This window comes from Sus scrofa, chromosome 9 (assembly GCF_000003025.6).
Source record: "Sus scrofa isolate TJ Tabasco breed Duroc chromosome 9, Sscrofa11.1, whole genome shotgun sequence".
Classification (NCBI taxonomy): domain Eukaryota; kingdom Metazoa; phylum Chordata; class Mammalia; order Artiodactyla; family Suidae; genus Sus; species Sus scrofa.
The window spans coordinates 125,102,269-125,123,162 of NC_010451.4; the positions used below are offsets into that span (position 1 = coordinate 125,102,269).

Genomic DNA, 20,894 nt, shown 5'->3' on the forward strand with positions numbered 1-20,894 from the left:
TGGTCTTTTGAAGTTTGAATATTTTTGTTAGCTGTACATATTTGATTACGTCAGTTACATTTCATAGCTCAGTGTTAGCTGGTTAAAGAAGAAAGGGCCATTGGTAAGGATCACAGTGGCTTCAGCTCTCTGGCACTTACCACTTCGGCCAAAGCAGCACCGAAAGGGGCAGCGCGTTTGTGTCCAGTTAGCACGCAGATAAACCATCAGAAGTAACTCGGACAGTCTACATAAAAGTAAACCCTGGTGTTCTCTCTTTAGTACACATCTTTGTATTGAATTGGTGTGTAAATGAGAATAAGATTTGGTCAGCAAATTTGTTGTTGTTCCACCACTGAGGGTGTAAGAGAAAGATGGGAAACCAGTGGGTATGACTTTTAGGCAAAGACCTGGGAACCAGGCCTTAAATTCCTCTTCCTTCTTTTTACTGTGTGATGTTGGATAGTTTTGCCTTTTATACATTTCTTACTGTCTTTTTTACTTTATTTTATTTTTCGGTCTTTTTTTGGCTTTTTAGGGCTGCACCTGTGGCATATGGGGGTTCCCAGGCTAGGGGTCCAATTGGAGCTGCAGTTGCCAGCCTACACCACAGCTGCAGCCATAGCAACACGGTATCCCAGCCAGGTCTGTGGACCTACACCACAGCTCACGGCAATGCCAGATCCTTAACCCACTGAGCGAAGCCAGGGATTGAACCTGTGTCCTCGTGGATGCTAGTCAGATTCGTTTCCGCCCAGCCACAATGGGGACTCCCCTGTCTTCATTTTGAATAATGGGCACTAGTGACATTGATGAGTGTCCCATGCCCTGTGCTTCTGAGAATCCCTTTTCAGGTGGTCATCCATATGCAGAATACACAGTTCACGATTGTGAGTATCCAGAATGTACCATGGGTATGGTTTTTGAGGTCAGAATAATCTTAGCCATTTCTTTTTGCTAATGAGTAGAGTAGATTTTTACCTGGCTTTCCTTCCAACACAGAGAAGTGCAAATGTTCTTGGTCATCTCACTTTTCTTTTGGTCTTTGTGTTCCATGCGTTCAGGTGAGCAGATTTGGAAAGGTTACGTGAGCTTTTCTGATAAGTTAACATATTAATTATTTACTTTGGTCCATGGAAATGAACACCACGAGGCAGATCACGTAGAAAAGGATTATTCGTCCATTCACAAAATACCAATTTACAGACGGCATGCTGTGCCACATGAAATGTCTGTGTTGTCCTTAAAGTCAATTCCTCTTTTGTTCTAGCAACTCTTCAAGAAGGTCGTGCCTCACCACTGCCTGGGCTGCATTTGGTCTCGCAGGGATAAGAAGGAAAACAAACATTTGGCTCCTACGATCCGCGCTACCATCTCTCAGTTTAATACCCTCACCAAGTGCGTTGTCAGCACCATCCTGGGCGGCAAAGAGCTCAGAACTCAGCAGAGAGCCAGAATCATCGAGAAGTGGATTAACATCGCTCACGTAATTCTCTTTTTACAAATATGCTTTGGGGTTAGCAGGTCTGGGAGACTCTGCGTCAGGGTGATGTTTCCATTTGCTTGAAAGGCGAACAAAAGACCATGTGTGGGGGCCCACTGGGTTTTGTGACCCTTATTGTTGTCCTTCCAAAGTAAGGGAAAAAAGTTGCCTTTTTTAACATTGGAGTTTTGTTCATTTTGCCTCTTCAAAAGTAGTGGTCCCCTGCTCATTTTTTTCTGCTCTTGGGCCCCTGTACTGCTGCCTCTTCAGGGTGAGACAGAGTGCCTGCTTTTTCACAGACAGAGGGTTGGCTCTGCGCCATGCTCAGTAGATAGACACTGGTGGCCTCAGTGCCCGATGGACAGCCCTTCATCGCAGGATTACCCTGCAGTCTTCCAGGACTGGAAGTGTTGTATGTTCTGCAGACTTAAAGAGCCGGTACCTTCTCAGGATCTCAAGTCTCTTGTCTAAAGGGCTGAGATATACAGAGTCCGTGTTAATCAAGGGCTTGTCTAAGGGCCTTATATCTGAAGCAGGAGGGCCAGAGTCTGTTCCTGTGCCTGAATTACCTCCTGCTGGGGGTCAGTCCAGTCCCTTGGGTCAGCTGCTTCCATGTCACGTGACCCAGACCTTCGCTTGTCAGCATCTTATTTCATGATGGAGAAAAGGTGGACAGTATTCAGTGAGTCACCCAGAATTTCATGACCCCCTCAATGCTCCTGAACTACAATTTTAGTTTATGTTTTGCTTTGTAGTGCCGCACCTGAGGCATGTGAAAGTTCCCAAGCTAGGAGTCGAATCGATGCTATAGCTGCTGGCCCTCGCCACAGCACCACAGCAATGTGGGATCTGAGCCACGTCTGTGACCTACACCACAGCTCATGGCCACGCCGGATCCTTAACCCACCGAGCGAGGCCAGGGACTGAACCCTTGTCCTCATGGCTACTAGTCGGGTTCATTACCCCTGAGCTGTAGCGGGAACTCTTGGGCTGTAACTTTATGTACTTTGGAGATGTAGATAGGCTAAACACAATTAATTTGGTCCCGCAGGAGCCTGTTGTCAAACAGGGAAGCTGAGACCTATTGGAATTGTCTCAGCCTGGGCTGAGGAGGAGCAGGGCCCTCCGAGCTAAGCACTACGGATGTGGGAGAGGGAGAGCTCTCGCTGCTGCCTGGGGGTGATGGAAGGATGCTCATGGATGGGATGATTGAATTCAGCCTTGAGTAACTGATGGATTTTTGGTATTTCAGAAAAGGGCAAGTTTTTTTTTTTCCCCCTAGGCAGTAGCAATTACATCAGCAAAAGCCATATGCCATTAACAGCAATTTTGACAAATAATTATTATGTAAACATTCTCTGTTCTGGACTCTATGGATCAACCCTAACTAAAACACATTTTGTTTTCTACCCTGTTTTATATTTTTTCTCATTAAGCCCCAATCTGCGCATTAATAATGCTTAAACTTTTACACTTTCTTTTTTTTTCCACCTTCTCTTTTGCTGTCTTTGATTAAATAGCAAAGCCATAATTGTGCCAGAGAATTTATTTTGAGTCTGTAGGTGGGCTGATACCACTGACTTTAGTTTATGGAAAACTACTACATGGAAGAAACAGACTATCTTTTGCAAGTTAGACGTTTCCTGTTCTGAATTGAGCTTTCTTATTAATAAGTAAGAGCTACAAAAGAAGTTCTAATAGAGTGTGATAGAGCATAGAATTTCTCTGTCTTCTTATACTGATAAGAAAATGTATTTTTTTTTTGGGCCACAAATGCCATATCATTTCCAGTTATCTACATGTCTCAGAAGAAAGGTCTGTCTACTTTTAATCAATTCAATTGCTTAGAAAATCTGTAGCAAGCATATCACATCTATATGGCTCAGACAATGACTTTTGGTCCAAATTAAATATAAATTGTGCGTTTATGTGGTAATAAGAAATACAAGTTGGGAGTTCCCATCGTGGCGCACAGGGGAAACAGATCTGACTAGGAACCGTGAGGTTTCGGGTTTGATCCCTGGCCTTGCTCAGTGGGTTAAGGACCTGGTGTTGCTGTGAGGTCGCAGATGTGGCTAGGATCCTGCGTGGCTGTAGCTGTGGTTGGCAGCTGTAGCTCTGATTGGACCCCTAGCCTGGTAACCTCCATATGCTGCGGGTACGGCCCTAAAAAGCAAAAAAAAGAAATGCAAGTTGTATAATATTCCAACTCCCATAGCACATGCTTAAAAGGCAAGGGTTCTTAATGCTTGATGATGTAGGTTCCCAATGCTGAGCAGGCCTCATCCCTTGAAATTGTCTAGATAACTTAATAAAATAATAAAATTCACAGCTGACTTCCAGCCAGGAGTTACTTTACTTTTCCTGCATTAATCACAGTCATTTTCTATTGAGAGGATGTTTGAAAAAATGATAATTTTACACACACAAAATATTTCTGACCTAATAGAATTTATATTTTCTTGGACTGGCCTTCCTGCTACATTTTTACTTTTGCCTCACAATTCCTCAAAGATCCCTCCTTTTCTAGAAATGGGGCCAGATGCCTCTTGTACTCCTTTAAACCCTTAGCTTAAGCCTCTTTCTGAATAATGTGTTCCATATGTTTATTACAATTTGCATGAAATCGCCGGGCCTGAGTTCCTTTATTTATTGCAAGTTTCCTGATTTTTAGAGCATAACTTGGATTCTGAACCTTTGTTGAACCATGCTCTCATGGGCTTGGTTTCCAAACGCACTATAATTCAGAGCTCGCTCGCTCTCTCTCTCCCTCTGTCACTCTCTTTATAAATAAAGGGAAAGCATCGAGGCGTTTAAAAAGAGTGGGCATGACTTTTGTAAAGAACTTCGGCATTTACTCTAAGAAAATGTTGGGGTTTTTTGTTTGTTTGTTTGGCATAATAATTTTAAGTAGCCAGATTTGGGCATGCGCAATTAGAGGATGCTGTTTTTCCTTCACATTCAGGACTAGGATGACATCATGAAGTGATCTTTTAAGGGCTGTGCATTTATGCCCAACCACACTGGGACCTCTTGCCCTTGATGTTCCACACAAGGTCAAGCCCATGCTCACATAGTGTACTTGATTGTAAACAGCGGGTGTGTCACACTCCCTCCTGCCTGCACGTGAAGCATCTCCTTGGACACGAGGCATCGTCCACTCTCCCCATGCTGCCCCCTTCCCCCTTCTGGCTGAGAATGGGATCCTCTCCCTGACCGTCTTTACTGTCCCTGCCGGTCATTCAGCAGGGCTTTGACTCCAAGGTCACTGCCTATGGATGCTACAGACTCTGAAAGATAGCTTAAGTTTCAGATCAGGAAGCCTTCCCCCTTCCCCAGAAAACGACATCCAGAATGCTTCCTGTTCTCTTTCTATTTTGTTTGAAAACACCGCCAAAACGAATTTTACTTTAAAAGCTCAAGTTACTTTGGAAACACTGAAGTACCAAGGTGTTTCTGGATGTTTATGATTGTGGCACAAGCCAATTTGAAACCAAATGCATGTGTATAAAAATATTCCCTCTTGGCTAGGAACGTAAAAGCCGAAGTTCAGCTCGTGGTGACTGTTTATTGCCACGTTATATACCCCTCTCCAGACTAGGGTTGGTCAGGAGACGCTTGATACCATCTGACCTCAGAGTGGCTGCTGCCCGATTCATTTCGTGGGTCTAAAGGATACAGTCATCTTTCATGTGTATTTTGAGGGTACACGTGTGTGTGCTTTCCAGCAGAAGAAAGTTGGCTTTCTCTAGCAGAGCCCTGTGGACTCGCCTCCATTCGTGTTTTTACTGGGAAAGCTGGAAGCCATAAAACTGTAACAACAACACAAAAAATATATTAAAGGGAGAAAAACAAGCCTTCGGTGCCAAAATCTATAAAGTGTTTCGGCAACGGGGGTGGGCGTGAGGAGTCCCTTTTTGATGTTCAGTATTTATACAGCTGCCTATTTAGTGGTAAGAATTCATGGCAGCTGTGATAGCTCTAAAACAGGAAACCACCAACTCACTGTATTATTGATATTTAAATGCCTTTTATCTTTTAATCACTCTCCGTACAGGAATGTAGAATCCTGAAGAATTTCTCGTCCTTGAGGGCCATCGTGTCGGCCCTGCAGTCCAATTCCATCTATCGGTTAAAGAAGACTTGGGCTGCGGTCCCAAAGTAAGTCCCACGTGTCTGCTCGGCTTTCTGTGGCTGCGCTGATGAGTTGCTGCATGAACGGTGTGGGGCCTCACCTTCAAAGCTCGTATTATATAACTGAGAAACATATTTGAAAGCCTCCATGTGTTGCAGGCAGGGTGCATTTTACACATGATGTCGATGAGTTGGGAGGCAGGGCTGTTGCAGGAATCAAGCTCCTTCGTAAAGGGTGCCAAAGCCGAGACGACTGGCTCCGGGGATGATTTTAAGGATGTGCCTGTTATCTGGGTTTTGAGGGGGTACAGCTGTAGAATGATGAAGTTACAGCAATTTGCCATTACTTCTGGTTATTCTTCTGCCATGTTCCAAAGCCTTAAGCTGTTTCCAAGCTGTTGAGGGCTGTAATGACTGCAGATGGGGCGTCAGTTCTTGCTGTTCAGCAAGCATCAATGCATGTAGTTTCTGCTTCTGCCTATCAAAAGCTATCTTAGTGATGTGGAAAAAAAACCTCTAAGTATTCCTTCCTGGGTACCTGACTAAAATTATTAACTAGCCACTTTTAATATTGTCAGCTTTCTGTTTCTCACTGTAACCTTTGGTTCAAAGAGCACTGTAATGTCCTTACTGTTTCACTGTTGCTCTCGCCCCCATTTCCAGAGCTTCCCTGAACTTTTTGCAAATGAGGGAGGGGTGAGGGAGGGGGTGGTTCTGGTCCCCCCCCCCCAGCCGCAGTACAAGATTTGGAGGCTGGAGAATGTGTCTTGATTACAAACTAGGCCAGCTACTTTGAACAAGTCTCCCTCGGTTTGCACTGATCAAGAAGTCAGGCCATACCAGCGAAGGACGTATGAAGTGTTGATAATAATCCATACTGGATGTGGCGCAGTCAGTTCCAGTCAGGAGGGAGGCCAGCTGGCTCCCCAGGCGGGCCGGCCGTGTGTGGAATTGGTGGGTTGGGTTCTTGGGGGAGAAGGTCTAGGACTCAGTTTCATCAACTCACTCAGAGCTGATTAAGCCTTCAGGGACTGACACTATCCAAACTTGCAAGAGGCCCAGACTGGTCACCAGAGTTTCCAAGATTTATGCTGAAAAAGGAGGGCCAGAGTATCCACACTACCGATAAGCTCCCATTCGCAGTCAGAGGAACGTCTGCCTGGAGGGAAGTCCCGTGATTTGTTTCGTAATCCTGTGATGGGTAGAGCGTTTTGAAAAGGGTGATCTTAATGCCTGGTGTTACAGGGCTGCAGACGCCCTAGCCCCTTGGACTCCAGAGCTCATGCTGTTATCTGTCAGGAGAAAACGTGTCAGATAGGCTTTTCAAAGTCCAGGGTAATTTTCTTGATTATCACTCTTTTCTTGGGTTCTTCCTCCTCTTCATTGGTTTGGAGAATCGAGATGACTCTGTGTGATAGATTAGTTGATTGGTTTTCCCCTGCACAGATGTTTTATGAAAGATGGATCATATAAAATCCGTAGATGATAGGCCCTGGTGAGATATGATGGGAAAACCAGATACGTACAGCGCCCAGCGCCTCCCCTGCACCCCCCCATCTCTGTTTCCCAACTGTGGTATCAGAAGCAGAGGATGGTCAGGGGCTGAAATGCAGGCTCACCCCATTGCAGCCTTCTCTGATGGGACTGAAAGGGAAGCCTGTCTTTTCTTGGTGGTTAGTAAGTAGCACACTGTGGAAAGTCACTTAGCCAGCCAAAGATTTCTTCCACAGCAAATGTGAAGCTAAAACACACAAAAATTAGTGGACTTGTTTCTTAATTTCCTTGGTTACCATATGGGAAGAATGGTATTTTGTACTTATGAAACACCACAAAACAGAAGTTCCCTTCACGGCTCAGCGGGTCAACCAACCCGACTGCTATCCATGAGGATGCAGGTTCGATCCCTGGCCTCGCTAAGCTCAGCAGGTTAAGGATTTGGCGTTGCTGTGAGCTGTGGTGTGGGTCACAGATGCAGCTTGGATCCTGAGTTGCTGTGGCTGTGGTGTAGACCAGCGGCTGTAGCTCCAATTTGACCCCTAGCCTGGGAACCTCCATATGCTGTGAGTGTAGCCCTAAAAAAGCAAAAAAATAAAAAATAAAGGAACACTACAAAACAAGCCTCAGAGCCCCATTTTATAGAACCGAACACGGGTGTCTGGTTTGTTTCTTGGTGGGTTCATGTTTTAGTAGGGACACCGCAGAAGTGACCACGTCCATATCAGCTTTACATAGTTTCTATTGCTAAATTCAAGGAACAGGGTTAGATATTTTATGTGGTTTTATCACTTTCCTGATAATCCTTTATGTTAATAACTTTCAGTGGACAAAGACATGTATTTATTTCTCTTTAGGGTCACGTGTAATTAAGTTTGTAATGATTTTTTCCAAATATAAATAACTTTAATGGTTTTATTCTAAGAGTCCTATCACACTCATTGTAAAACACATAAATTCTTAATAGTGAGAGTGTTGCATGCGGCTTCTGTTAGTTCTTGGCCTTCAGTATCATCCAGTCAGTTACACCGGAGGGTTAGAGAAAAGCCTGAGGCCCAGGGAGACTGCGATACGAGGGAGGGGCCCCGGGTGGAGCAGGCTCTGTCCCTGTGTGATGCTGCCGACTTTCACAGCCATCCTACAGAGGCTGTGAGCCCTTCATTGTGCAGAGAAGCAAATGGAAGCTCAGGAAGTTGGGCAGCAGGTTTCAGATCACTTAGGGAGTGCACGGCAGAGGTGGGATTTGATCCCACCTCCTCTGACTACAGCGCCCGTCCTGATTCCACCATCTCCTCCGACTCTGAGGGTAAGAGCACTGGCCTGTGACTCCGGAAGCCTGGGTTCTGTAGGGCAGCTCTCAGCAGTTAGTAGTGGACACTTGGGCAAATCCCTGCCCTCGGCACCTTCATCTCTTAAGTTGAGGGGATTGGTCAAGACGAGTGCTCAGGTCCTGTGGAGCCGTGGATATGTTGCCAGAAGAGAATTTTTTTTTTTTAACTTGCTGAAGAAAACATGTCCCAATTGGACAACTTAATACCCAATTTAATAATCTTTATGACTATAAGATGCATGGTTAGAAAAGAGCCCTCTCTTCACATAGGTGACCGTGCTTACCTTTAAAAAAAAAAAAAAATCAGCCACCCTGCATCAAAAAGGTCATTGGCTTCATCTGTGCTTACTTTGCCCATTGATCCTGAGCTCAGTACAATCCCTCTGCAGCCAGGGGTACTGAGGACAATTGGGCCAAAGGTGTTGGATTTTTTTTTTTTTTCTTTTTTTGCCGCACCCTAAGCAGATGGAAGTTCCCAGGCCGGGGATCACATCTGAGCCAGAGCTGTGACCTGTGCCACAGCCATAACAACGCTGGATCTTTAAGCCACCACGCCACAGCAAGAACTCCCAAAGACGTTGGGCTTTGACTAATCTTCCTCTGTAAATATCTTCTTAATCCCTCTTTTGTAGGGACCGAATGCTGATGTTTGAAGAACTCTCAGATATCTTCTCAGACCATAATAACCATCTGACCAGCCGGGAACTACTGATGAAGGTGAGGGTATTGACAGCCCTGGAGTCCATTCCAGGGGGCTCCTGGGATTCGTGCCTTCCCCCCGAGAAATCCCCAAGGGATTAGAAGGCAGAACTTTGGGTGGTTTATGCCAAACCAAGAAGGCTGGGGCTGAGACAATCCAAAGTCCAGCTCCTCAGCTTCACTGTGATGCAACCAGATTGTGAAACTTGGGTCGCCGCCTGTAGCTCCCTCACAAATGGCCCTGCCAGGGCCACGTGCTGGCAGTTAGGTGGGTGAGAGGGCCTGGAACATCCTTCTCAGCAAAACATCTTCTGGGAGGATGGGGGCCAAGCATGCAATTCCACATCCTTTATTTATTGCACAATCTGTCAGTCAGTGGTATTTAGTGAACATTAGAGAAGTGCTGACCTCTCAACTTGAGGCTAGTAAAGGTATGGCATGGTTCATTTTCTCTCTCTAGACGTCGGTTGAATGCCTAATGTTTGTCAAGCATTTGATTTGCCCCTGGGAGTATGAAGAAGACAAATACGGATCCTTTTTTCAGGGGCTCACCTTCTCGTGGGTGGATATAGACACTGAGCAAGAATAAGTAGTCAAATAAAGGTACAAATAATTGATGGTGAACAGTCCCCAGAGTGGAACACGGTCCAGAGTTCATCTTTACGGCCTTTCTGGAGAGTCGATTTTTTTTTTTTAATTTATTATAGTCGATTTACAATGTTCTGTCACTTGCTGCTGCCCAGCAAAGTGACCCAGTCATACATAGAGATACATTCTTTTTTTTCACTTTATCCTCCATCCTGTTCCATCACAAGGGGTCAGATATAGTTCCCTGTGCTGTACAGCAGGATCTCATTGCTTATCCATCCCAAATGCAACAGCCGGCATCTCCTCACCCCGTATAGAGTCGATTTTTTTCATCGTCATTTTGCAGCTAGCGGAGACGCAGGTAAGGAACGTGCCTGACGTCCCACACCTGGTCGTGGTGGAGCCAGAATCTGAATCCAGCCTGGTGAGGCTCTGAAGCCCGGGCTTTCATCACTTAGGCAGGACATTTCTTTCGACCCCTTGGGAGTGGGAGGCAGGGAAGGTCAGGTAGAGCGTGGTAACTCAGTATTGACTGAGCATTCACCGTGTGCTGGCGGTGGTGGTCCAAGCACACCGAGGGCAATCCCTGATGTCAGGAGAGTACAGTCTCAGCGGGGAGGTGGAGAAGCAGACAGTTATGTAGAAAACCATGGTGTGTGCTCCTGCGGGAGGAAGCCCTGAACTGCACAATTAGAACAGAGGGTCCTTGTCCTCAGCCTCCTTCCTTGTCTGTGAACTGGAGACGGCAGCACTCCTGAGTCTGCCGACCTCACAGAATTGTTTCGAAGATGAAGATGAAATATTTGACAGCAGTGGGCAAATGTAAATTATTTTTAGTATTCACAAAGTCTGCATAACAAATGAAAATGAGAGGAGTTGAAGCCGCAGGTGTAAGCAAAGGGCAGGCCCTGGAGGAGAGGCTCAGAAGAGGCAGCAGCTGGTACCTGTTGGGTCACTCGTTCCTGTGAGGGCATCTTCTACCGTTTTCCCGACTGTTCTTCTAAGTCCCCTCTTCCTTCATGTCTTACCGAGGACCGGGGACTCCCCTTCTTCTGGAATCCTTCCTTGAAGGTCCATTCCCTTGGGCTCCAGAAGCCTGTCAGTCCCCTGTCCTAGCCCTTCTCAAATGCTCCACCAGGAGCGCCTGTGCATTGCATCCGTCTCCCTGCTGGCCTGGAAGCCTTTGCAGGCAGGGACTTTTTCACTGTTCTGTCTGATGTCTCACACATGAGGGATGTAGCACGTGTGGAGAAACTCTGACTCCATGCATTGGTGGGTCTTCCAGTTCACGTGGCAGCTTGCTCACCCTCAGCCCTTCTTGGTGTAGACAGTGTGAGCAGGGCAAGGTGGCTGCTGTCTGGCTTTGGACCTGGCTCACCTGATGCACTGCGCACTGACCAGGGCTTGCCTGCTGAGGTCGTGTTAACTCCCTGCCTCACCCCCACCCCGGATTTGCAGACTTTAAGTGGAAACTCATCTGGCTGGAAGGAGATGGCTTAGTGGTCTCCGTGTCAGTAATAGAAAGCTAGACTAACTGGAGCCACACAGTCAAATCCCGATAGCTCTGAGTCATCCTTCCAAAGCAGATAAATCGAATACTGTGCAGCTCATTGCCTGGTGGCTGTCTTCTGGCTGAAACCTTAGAAGCAGAGCTATATCTGGACATTAAAAGTCCCATAAACCTTTCTGAAATGTAGACATTTACCTCGGTGCTCTAAGTTAAGTTTCTTGTATATGGCTGAAATCCCAGAGAAATGAAAAACTTGGCTATGAATTCGTGTGGTCTGTGTATTATCATTCATGATAGTGGCATGTTTTGGGCAGGTCATATGTATATGTAGGTCCCTTTCCTATCATCTTTGTTTATTATCCTTCATGGGAAGTTTATAATTCTGGATGTTCATTCTCAGCACAGTTGTAATAAAATGCAATCAAAGTACTTTGGTTTGTAGAAGAACCGCTGAGAAAAATAGCTACTCTCTGTTTTTAATCTGCCGCTCCTGGATTTATACTGATTTGTGGTTGAATAATCTTGGTCTTTAATGGTCTTTTCTTCTGCTTCTCGGGAGATGGAAGGTGTTACCTCTATATTACGGTGGCTGAGGCAACATCGTAACTAGCAAAAATCTATGGTTTTCCTTTTAATTGTTGGAAGCAAATGTTTTTATTTTACCAAAGATGATCTTAAACCTGTCACCTCCTTAGGATTTCCGAAACTTGTGTCAATCCAAGCAGGTGATCTATTGAGTCCACACAGCTCAGAACAACAGGAAAGCAGAAATGCCACCAAATCTTCTTGGTTCTTGGGACTCTTGGTGAGAGGAGTTGGGTTGGATTGGTAGAAACAGTTGCTAGAAAGGCCTAGGCATTCGGCTCTGGTGAAGACGTCTATTCAGTGAAGCTCCGAACACGCTGAAGTCAGATGTGGGGCAGAAGGTAGTAGAGCTGTGCAGGCCTGGTCACATAATTACCATTAACTGCTGAGCTGTTATCCATCCATCTATCCATCTATCTATCTATCTTTTGGCCGCATCTGTGGCATATGGAAGTTCCCAGGCCAGAGATTTGAATCTGAGCTGCAGTTTCAACCTACACCACGGATGTGGCCATGCTGGCTCCTTTAACCCACTGTGCCAGACCAATGATCAAACCCGCACCTCCACAGCAACCCGAGCCTCTACAGTCAGATTCTTTTTTTTCCTTTTTTTTCTTTTCATGGCTGCACCCATGGCATATGGAGATCCCCAGGCTAGGGGTCAGATCAGAGCTGCAGCTGCTGGCCTACACCACAGCCACAGTGACGCGGGATCTGAGCCACATCTGCAACCTACACCCCAGCTCATGGCAACACTGGATCCTTAACCTCCTGAGCGAGGCCAGGGATGAAACCTACATCCTTATCCTAGTCAAATTCATTGCCGCTGAGCCACAGCGGGTACTCCTGCAGTCAGATCCTTAACCCCTTGCACCACAGTGGAACTAGCATGCAGTGAATTGTCAGTTGACACCTTATCTGGAAGAACCGACCCGTGTCAGTTTAGCTTTCCAGCCAGAAGTGGAATCTCGCTGACATGAAGTCATGCAATCAGCCTGTCCTCCAGCTCCCAGTGTCAGGCCTTTCTCCTCCTGGTAAGGAGGTTGTCCTAAGTGCTCTTTTAAGCTCCCTCCCACTTCTGTGGCTCTGTGATTCTCAGGAGCCTCGTAACTTTTCAGAAGTCCTTCCTAAGAATTTTAGATCTGTTTGCAGTAATGTCCATACATTACACATCTGCTGGTGATGAAGCTGGACGGCAAACAGAAGGACCTCCACTCAGGAAAGAGATGGACAGTTGCATGCAAGTCAGAGAGAAGTGATTTCTCACTCCAAGTAGATTCTTAAGAATTTGGGAGGACTCACAACCACCTGGAATAGGAAATGGCACCTTTGGGCCACTTTCCTTCCTCCCCAGGGAAAGCTAATAGCAGGAGATCACTAAATGATGCGGCTTCATGTTATCATGTATAATAGGGAGGCTGGAGGTAGGTAACGAGTCCCTCTGGGTTCTGCCCAGTGACGTACCTGGACCCGCTGAAGGCTAGCGAACGGTGTGAGCTCCTGATGCTGCAGTGTCATTGGAAAGGCTGCGTCACTGGAGGAGGTCCCCTTGCAGTCCTTCAGTGGTGACAGGTCACAGGCTGCAGTAACATAATAAACCCAGGAAGACTGACTGAGGGAAAACGATGGCGAGTTATGCGCTACTGAATTGTGACATTTGCCTCCCATTCATGCAGTTCCTGGAAAATGAGAACTTAACAAGACCCCAAAACCACAAAACCAAAACCACTTTATGTGCCGTCAGCAAACTGGAGATGAGTCATTATGTAGAGGAGTTTGTTGTTATAGAGAAAGGGTGGCCCTCTGTCCTCAGGCACCAGGAGGAGGGATTGATTTGTAGGCACTCCGGACCTGGGAGGCAACTCTGGCGGATGGACTCGGGGCCGGGAGGCGGGGATGTGCGAAGGTCTGGCTTCCAGAGATGCGTGCTGGACTTCCTCAGAAAACTTCCGGCACCAACGTTTCATTTAGCCAGGACATACCACAGACATGGTCCCTTTACTTTCGCAAAATGCTGGCACATGCATTTCCGGCCAAGATCAAGAAATCACAAAATGTACAGAGGAACAGATGTTCAACTCTAGGGCATGTGATTATTTCAAGTGAATATTGGGATGTGTAAAAAAAAATTGCAGTTCTGGGAATTGCCTGCCTTATATTAATGATTAATTTTAATTAATTTATTTATTTACTTATTGCTTTTTGGGTCCACACCTGTGGCATATGGGGATTCCCAGGCTAGGGGTCAAATCAGAGCTGCAGCCACCAGCCTATACCACAGCCATAGCAATGCAGGATCCGAGCCACTTCTTCGACCTACACACCATAGCTCCCTGCAATGCTGGATCCTTAACCCACTGAGCGAGGCCAGGGTTTGAACCCATGTCCTCATGGATACTAGTTGGATTCATTACCGCTGAGCCACAGTAGGAACTCCAGTGATTGATTTTATAACTAAATAGGAAAACCATGGCTACCAAGCCCTATCCTGAATAGACTGCTTTCCACAAGCCAGGCGTTTGCCTAAGACAGCTTAGAACCTGCTGGAGGCTCCTTCATTGTGCATGGCTGCAGGTAGTTTTGCAGAGGTTCTGTACTGGAAACTAGATCCCCCTTTACTTCTTTCTAGCATCTTTCTCCATCACTCCCCTCTGTGCTTCTGTTTCTTAGGAAGGAACCTCAAAATTTGCAAACCTGGACAGCAGCGTGAAAGAAAACCAGAAGCGGACTCAGAGGCGGCTGCAGCTCCAGAAGGACATGGTATGTAAGGCCTGAGGGGTCACCAAAGAGCCGCCCCTTGTGGGTGCTGGGAACCTGCCTGGCACCAGAACCTTCCATCTGCAGGGTGCCCCTGCCCTCAAAGAAGTTCTTCCATTCTTTACCTCATCTCTTCTCAGCAGCCCTGGGAGGTCAGTAGGAAAGCTGTTCGCACTCCCACTCAGCTCAGCAGGAGGTAAACACAGAGAGTCACCAATCATGTTCCTGGAGCTTTTTTTTTTTTTTTTTTTTTTTTTGGTCTTTTTGCCCTTTTTTTAGGGCTGCATCCACAGCATATGGAGATTCCCAGACTAGGGGTCTAATGGGAGCTGTAGCTGCCGGCCTACACCACAGCCACAGCAACACCAGATCCTTAACCCACTGAGCCAGGCCAGGGATTGAACCCGCAACCTCATGGTTCCTAGTCGGATTCGTTTCCGCTGCACCACGACGAAAACTCCACTTCTTTTTTTTTCCTCCTGGAGGAGAAGGAACATCTGTGGCAAGAAAACTTCTGTCCTTTTTGCTGTCCTCCTTCATCCACTCCTGCACTTAGGAGCTACTGCGACCTTAGCCTTGAGACCTCCTGGGCCTCAGCTCCCGACAGGAATGCCTGCTGTGGTCAGCTTGGAACACATGGTGGCCCAGGGCCCGGGTGCTGGGGAGAGAGTGTCTGCTCCCGGGGCCACCTGGTCCGTGAACTTGAGATCTTTTCTTCTGGTCCCAACCCTTTCGTCCTTTTCTGACCCCCAAACCCAGCCAGATCTTTCCAGTTTTTCAGTGCCCAAAGGAGCATCATACCTCCCTCTTGAAGACTGAAAGGTAGTTAATGAACATTATCGGCTGTAGTTTTAAAACTCCCCGAACTTCCAGTGTCGAGGGGTGGGGGAACCAGAGCGAGCAAGTGAGGGACCGACAGGCTGTGAATATTCTCAGCCCGGCTTGAGGAGATTTGCTCCTTCTTGGGAAAGCTGGGCATGTATCAGAAATGCCGTGTTTGAATGATGGGGCTCTTCTGTGACATAAATTAGCCTGTGAAACATTCGCAGCACTTCTGGCTTTTTTGGTTGTTCAAAGACAAGTTAAAAATAGCTGTTAAAAAAAGAGAGATTATTTTAGTTCGGGATGAGACCTTGTGTATATCACAGGGAAGGACACACAGCAGCTGACAGTGAGGGGCTGAAGGACACAGCCCGCTTGGTGTCAGCCTCTCCAGGCAGCTCTAGCTGAGGAAACAGCCAGCCTCACGCAGGTCAGGCAGCCTGGTCCTGCCCTGGTGGAGACTTTGTGTAGGAATTAAAAAAAATCTCTTTCAAGGAGTTCCCGTTGTGGCTCAGTGGTTAACGAATCTGACTAGGAACCACGGGGTTGCGAGTTCGATCCCTGGCCTCACTCAGTGGGTGAAGGATCCGGCGTTGCCATGAGCTGGGGTGTAGGTCGCAGACCCAGCTTGGATCTGGCATTGCTGTGGCTGCAGTGTAGGCTGGCAGCTATAGCTCTGATTAGACCCCTAGCCTGGGAACCTCCATATGCTGCAGGTGCGGCCCTAGAAAAGACAAAAAAAAAAAAAATCTCTTTCATGGAGGTTAGCACTAGTGGCCTTAAACCAGGCCTTGAATGGTCCTTAAGTATTCTCCAAATGGTGTCGAGGTCCCCCAGCCATGTAACACCCACTGCCCGAGTTCGTGGACTGCAGGTCCATTTGGTCCAGCGCAGAGGCCGTGAGCCCCTGAGCCTCCACTGACAGATGGTTTTGCTGCGCTTGCTCCTCAGGGCGTGATGCAGGGGACCGTGCCCTACCTGGGCACCTTCCTGACGGACCTCACCATGCTGGACACCGCCCTCCAGGACTACATCGAGGTGAGTGCTGGCCGCCGGGGCGGGGGGACCCGCAGCCCTCTCCTGAGTTACCCCAGAGAGAAAAGCACGTGTGCCAGTGTGTGGCGGCCTCTTTGTGACCGTGGCATTGTGCTGGGTGCTGTGAGGAATACAGGGATGAGTAACGCCCGCAGTGGCTCACAATCCAGTGGAAGGTGTAGACGGAAGCAGGCAGTGACGGATGGAGATAGTAAGAATTCAAGCACAAATGCGGTGAGAGTAGAGGGGCTCCACATTGGGGGGGGGGTCATGGCAGGGCCTTACAAAGGAGCGGGTTTGAGCGGGGCCGTGATTTTGGGTGGGACTTTGGCAGGTGGAGCTGAGGGAAAGATAAGCCGTAACAGTCTACCTGCCGGGGGAGGGGGTCAGTCAGATCCATAGGGTCTAAATATCCCTTTTTTGTTTCATATCCCCCCACCCCCCACCGGCCTGCCTCTTCCCCATCCCTCTCCCTCTCTCTCCTTCTGAGAATTGGAAAAGGAGTAAAACCTAATAAAATAAACTGCTTGTCAGTGACAATCGAATATTATTACATGGAGAAAGGATTTGGTATTTGCGATGCAGTGTGAGGATTTTTTTTGTATGTTTAAATTTATCTCACCTTCCTGGTTATCACACGATCACATGCAGTCCACCCGCTTTTTACTGTATCAGGATTAGAAGGAGTAGCAGTTATTTTGCATGGACCCACCTCCACGGTCGTCCTCAGGGCTGTGGACCTGCTCGCTCTTGGAGAGAGGCTCTCTGCCTCTTCACATCCTCTGTCCCAGCTTATCTCAGGAAACACTCCTAAGTGTTGGGGAATTTGTGGGGCGTGACCACTGATGGAGAAGTTAAATTCAGCCTACCAAGAATAGGAGCTGGCAGGTGGAGAATTGAAACTTAACTCTTGTGATGATGTTATTAGAAACGACTTCCCTTTTGATAAACCATTGACAATTTGGTTTCTAGTAATGAGTCAATGGCCATTTGTTTTGTTGCTTTTGGTCAAGAAAAAAAAAAAAGTGTAACAGAACATTTACTCAAGTTTTTGCCTTGACTAGCTCTGCAAATGTGTTTGGATTCTGTGTTAGAAATCCTTCATCATTATTTACTATTTTAGTTGGTTTCAGACGTTCTAAGAGAAGCCTGTCTGCCTATCCTGTGCTATTATCATTAAAAGACTATTTTTCTTAAGCAAATGATGCATCTCTTCCTCCACAGTAGCATAATTATGGTGTCGCTAATAATTGTGACTTTAGGAGTTCCCGTCGTGGCTCAGTGGTTAACGAATCCGACTAGGAACCATGAGGTTGTGGGTTCTGATCCCTGGCCTTGCTCAGTGGGTTAAGGATCCGGCGTTGTTGTGAGCTGTGGTGCAGGTTGCAGACGCGGCTCGGATCTCGAGTTGCTGTGGCTCTGGTGTAGGCCGGCAGAAAAAAAAGGCAAAAGAAAAGGCAGAAAGACCAAAATAATAATAATAATTGTGACTTTATTATCCCTTTGAGCTATTTTAATAAGACCTAGCACAAATAGGCCTGTGTTTCAAAGTAGCATGGTTTGTCACTCTTTTTAATTTTTTTTTTTTTTCAGGGTGGACTGATAAACTTTGAGAAGAGGAGAAGGGTGAGTAGGGGTCTCGCCTGCGGTTTTCCATTTTACTTTATTTGGGGATGAAAGAAATTAAAAGAAATGGAGACTTCAGTTTTTAATAGAGGCAAAAAAAAAAAAAAAAAGGGAATTAGCATTTACTGAACTAAAATTTATCTTATATTGTCCTGCGTGGCATCGTCCCATGTGTTACTGCCCGAGAGCCCTGTGAGGTAGGTTTTATCATCCTCAATTCAAAGATGAAGGAGCCAGGATTCAGAGAGAGGAAGTAACTTGCCCAGCGTCACCTGCCAGCACAGCCGGGGTTCAGATCGGTCCTGCCCCCGTGTCATGTGGTAGTTCCTGGGCCAGGGATGGAGGCCAGGCTGCAGCAGTGACAACGCCAGGTCCTTAACCTGTGGCTCCACAAGAGAACTCCCACGTGTCTGTCTTGACCCCCTCACCATCTCTTTCTTTGCAATCCGCTTCCGCAGTAACGGGTTCATTCTGTGGAGGAGAAAGGGTTTTGGAAGCGTTTCTGAGCTAGAAGCATTGGTGAAGGTGGCCTGGTGGAGAGAGGACAGGAAACGGTCTGCATTGTTACATGCGGCTAATGATTCTCGGCCTCTCCTGTGGAGCATTCAGCATGAATTCGCATTTTTCTGTGGAGAGTAAAGCATTTCTGCACCGCCCTAAATAAAACAGAGCTTTGAAAATTCACTGTGGTTTTAGTGTCGAAATGGTGGATTTAAATAATTCAGAGGAAACGGAGTGAGCAAAATAATAACGTCACTCCAGAGCATTGTCCTTGTTCTTTAGTTACTCATTCATTCTTTGAGCGCACGAATGCTGACTGCAGACCTGACATGGGTCAGGCATTGTGATACGTTTGGGCGTTGCAGCAGAAAAAAATCCAGAGCTCCCTGCCCTCACCAAGTTCATAATCAAGGAAGAAGGTAGACACACAGGCAGTTATAATATAGCCCTGATAAGGGCTCATGAGTGGAAACAGTGGATATTATGGGAGCACATGTGTGGGGCATTTATCCCCAACTCGTGGGGTCAGAGCAGCTTCCAGGAGGAAATGACATTGCAGTTAGAACCAAAGTTTCAGGAACTAACCAGGCTGAACTCCTAAGTAACAAGATATGCTACCCTGGACGATTGTAAGTCCTCTGTCCCTGGCAGCGTAGGATGGCACGCGTTCCTGGGGGATACTGAGGCCAAGGGTTGAGGTCACTGGATGGGAAGTTGACACCTATGGAGTCTGCCAGTCGTTGGGCTCCTTCGGTCGTGGAATCATAAATTCCGCTGTTGCCTCCACGGTACCCGTCTCTGTCCTTTAACTAGAGAATGGCCCCTCGGGGTAATCTTTTTCCTTTGAAGACCAGCATGTTAGACTTTGGGAAAGGTTTTTTTTTTTTTTTTTTTTTTTTTTTGTCTTTTGTCTTTTTTGTTGTTGTTGTTGTTGTTGCTATTTCTTGGGCCGCTCCCGCGGCATATGGAGGTTCCCAGGCTAGGGGTTGAATCGGAGCTGTAGCCACCGGCCTACGCCAGAGCCACAGCAACGCGGGATCCGAGCCGCGTCTGCAACCTACACCACAGCTCACGGCAACGCCGGATCGTTAACCCACTGAGCAAGGGCAGGGACCGAACCCGCAACCTCATGGTTCCTAGTCGGATTCGTTAACCACTGCGCCACGACGGGAACTCCAGACTTTGGGAAAGTTTAAGTGTAAAATCTAAAGCTCAAGCTTACAGTCATTGCTGCCTTACAGAAATCTTTTTTGAAACATCTAAAGAAGTATAAATAATTTTGGACATAATTATACACTTGCTTCTCTTGTGAGCTTAAAAGATGGAGTGAAATGATTTACTGGAGCAGTAAAAACCCAAGGATTCAGGAAATCTAAACATTCGAGTTTACGAGGCCCTGGGCTGTTTAGATATTCAACCCTCTAGCAAAACGGATTTATTGAGGGGTATGGGTTGAAGAAGATGGGGGGTGGGGAAGCCGGGCGCTTCCTGACTTAATTTCTCCCTTTAGCTTTTAGGAAATAGAATTTTTCAGTACATGTTAGAAGGACTCAGCCTTAAACAACAACAACAAAAAACCAAAAAAACCCCAAAAAACCCACATAACTTTTCTGTCCCAAGAGTGAAAATGGAAAAGAGAAATAAAGAAGCCACTCTGACCTAAGGTAGTACCTATTTTGAGCTGCTTTGGTTGCTTGTTTTATTCATGTAAATTGCTTTTTCAAGGAGAAAGCAGGCTAGGCCACAAAAGCATACAAAGACCTCAGTGAAGCAGAGTTGGACCGCGTGAGTTGTTCAGCTGCTTTATTTCTAAGGGAGCCTGTGCTTTAGGGCTCTCCTAAGTGGTTTTCTCCATCGTCGGTCCTAAAGTGGTGTGTTTTCATGTTGAAAAGATGTCCATTTGCTTGGCTTTTTTATTCATGCTTCCTTTTCGGTGTTCTGTCTGCCTTAGGAATTTGAAGTCATTGCCCAAATCAAGCTCTTACAGTCTGCCTGCAACAGCTATTGCATGACCCCAGACCAAAGGTTCATCCAGTGGTTCCAGGGGCAGCAGCTCCTGACAGAGGAGGAGAGGTAGGCGGGCACATTGACCCTCACGGGGGCGCTGCAGGGCTGGCGAGAGGCATACTGCTCCCACTTCCTGGTGGGCCATTTATTCGACCACCGTGTAGCAGGCCGCTCCTGTGCTCCAGATCCTCAGTGTTCAGAGGGTCGTGGCACCGCAGGGAGAATCGGATTGAGGGCCTCAGAATTCGCTGGCATTTATTTATCTTTGTACCTCACACAGTCACTTCTTCTGCCTGGTGTTCAAGATCCTCCTCTATAAAATGCTTGTGAGGATTAAATGCAGT

The 20,894-nt window shown here is 46.9% G+C and overlaps 1 protein-coding gene across 6 annotated transcripts in view; it reads left to right on the forward strand.

Moving 5' to 3' along the window:
- RGL1 (ral guanine nucleotide dissociation stimulator like 1) overlaps positions 1-20,894 on the forward strand; it is a 294,657-nt gene that overhangs the window by 253,911 nt on the left and 19,852 nt on the right. For all 6 annotated transcript variants that reach the window (XM_003357576.5, XM_005667818.3, XM_021063811.1 and 3 more), the window contains 7 exons: positions 1,250-1,465; positions 5,520-5,623; positions 9,053-9,137; positions 14,473-14,562; positions 16,333-16,419; positions 18,010-18,042; positions 20,495-20,616. In XM_003357576.5, coding sequence (XP_003357624.3) covers positions 1,250-1,465; positions 5,520-5,623; positions 9,053-9,137; positions 14,473-14,562; positions 16,333-16,419; positions 18,010-18,042; positions 20,495-20,616 — 737 coding nt within the window. The remainder of the gene's footprint in view (positions 1-1,249; positions 1,466-5,519; positions 5,624-9,052; positions 9,138-14,472; positions 14,563-16,332; positions 16,420-18,009; positions 18,043-20,494; positions 20,617-20,894) is intronic.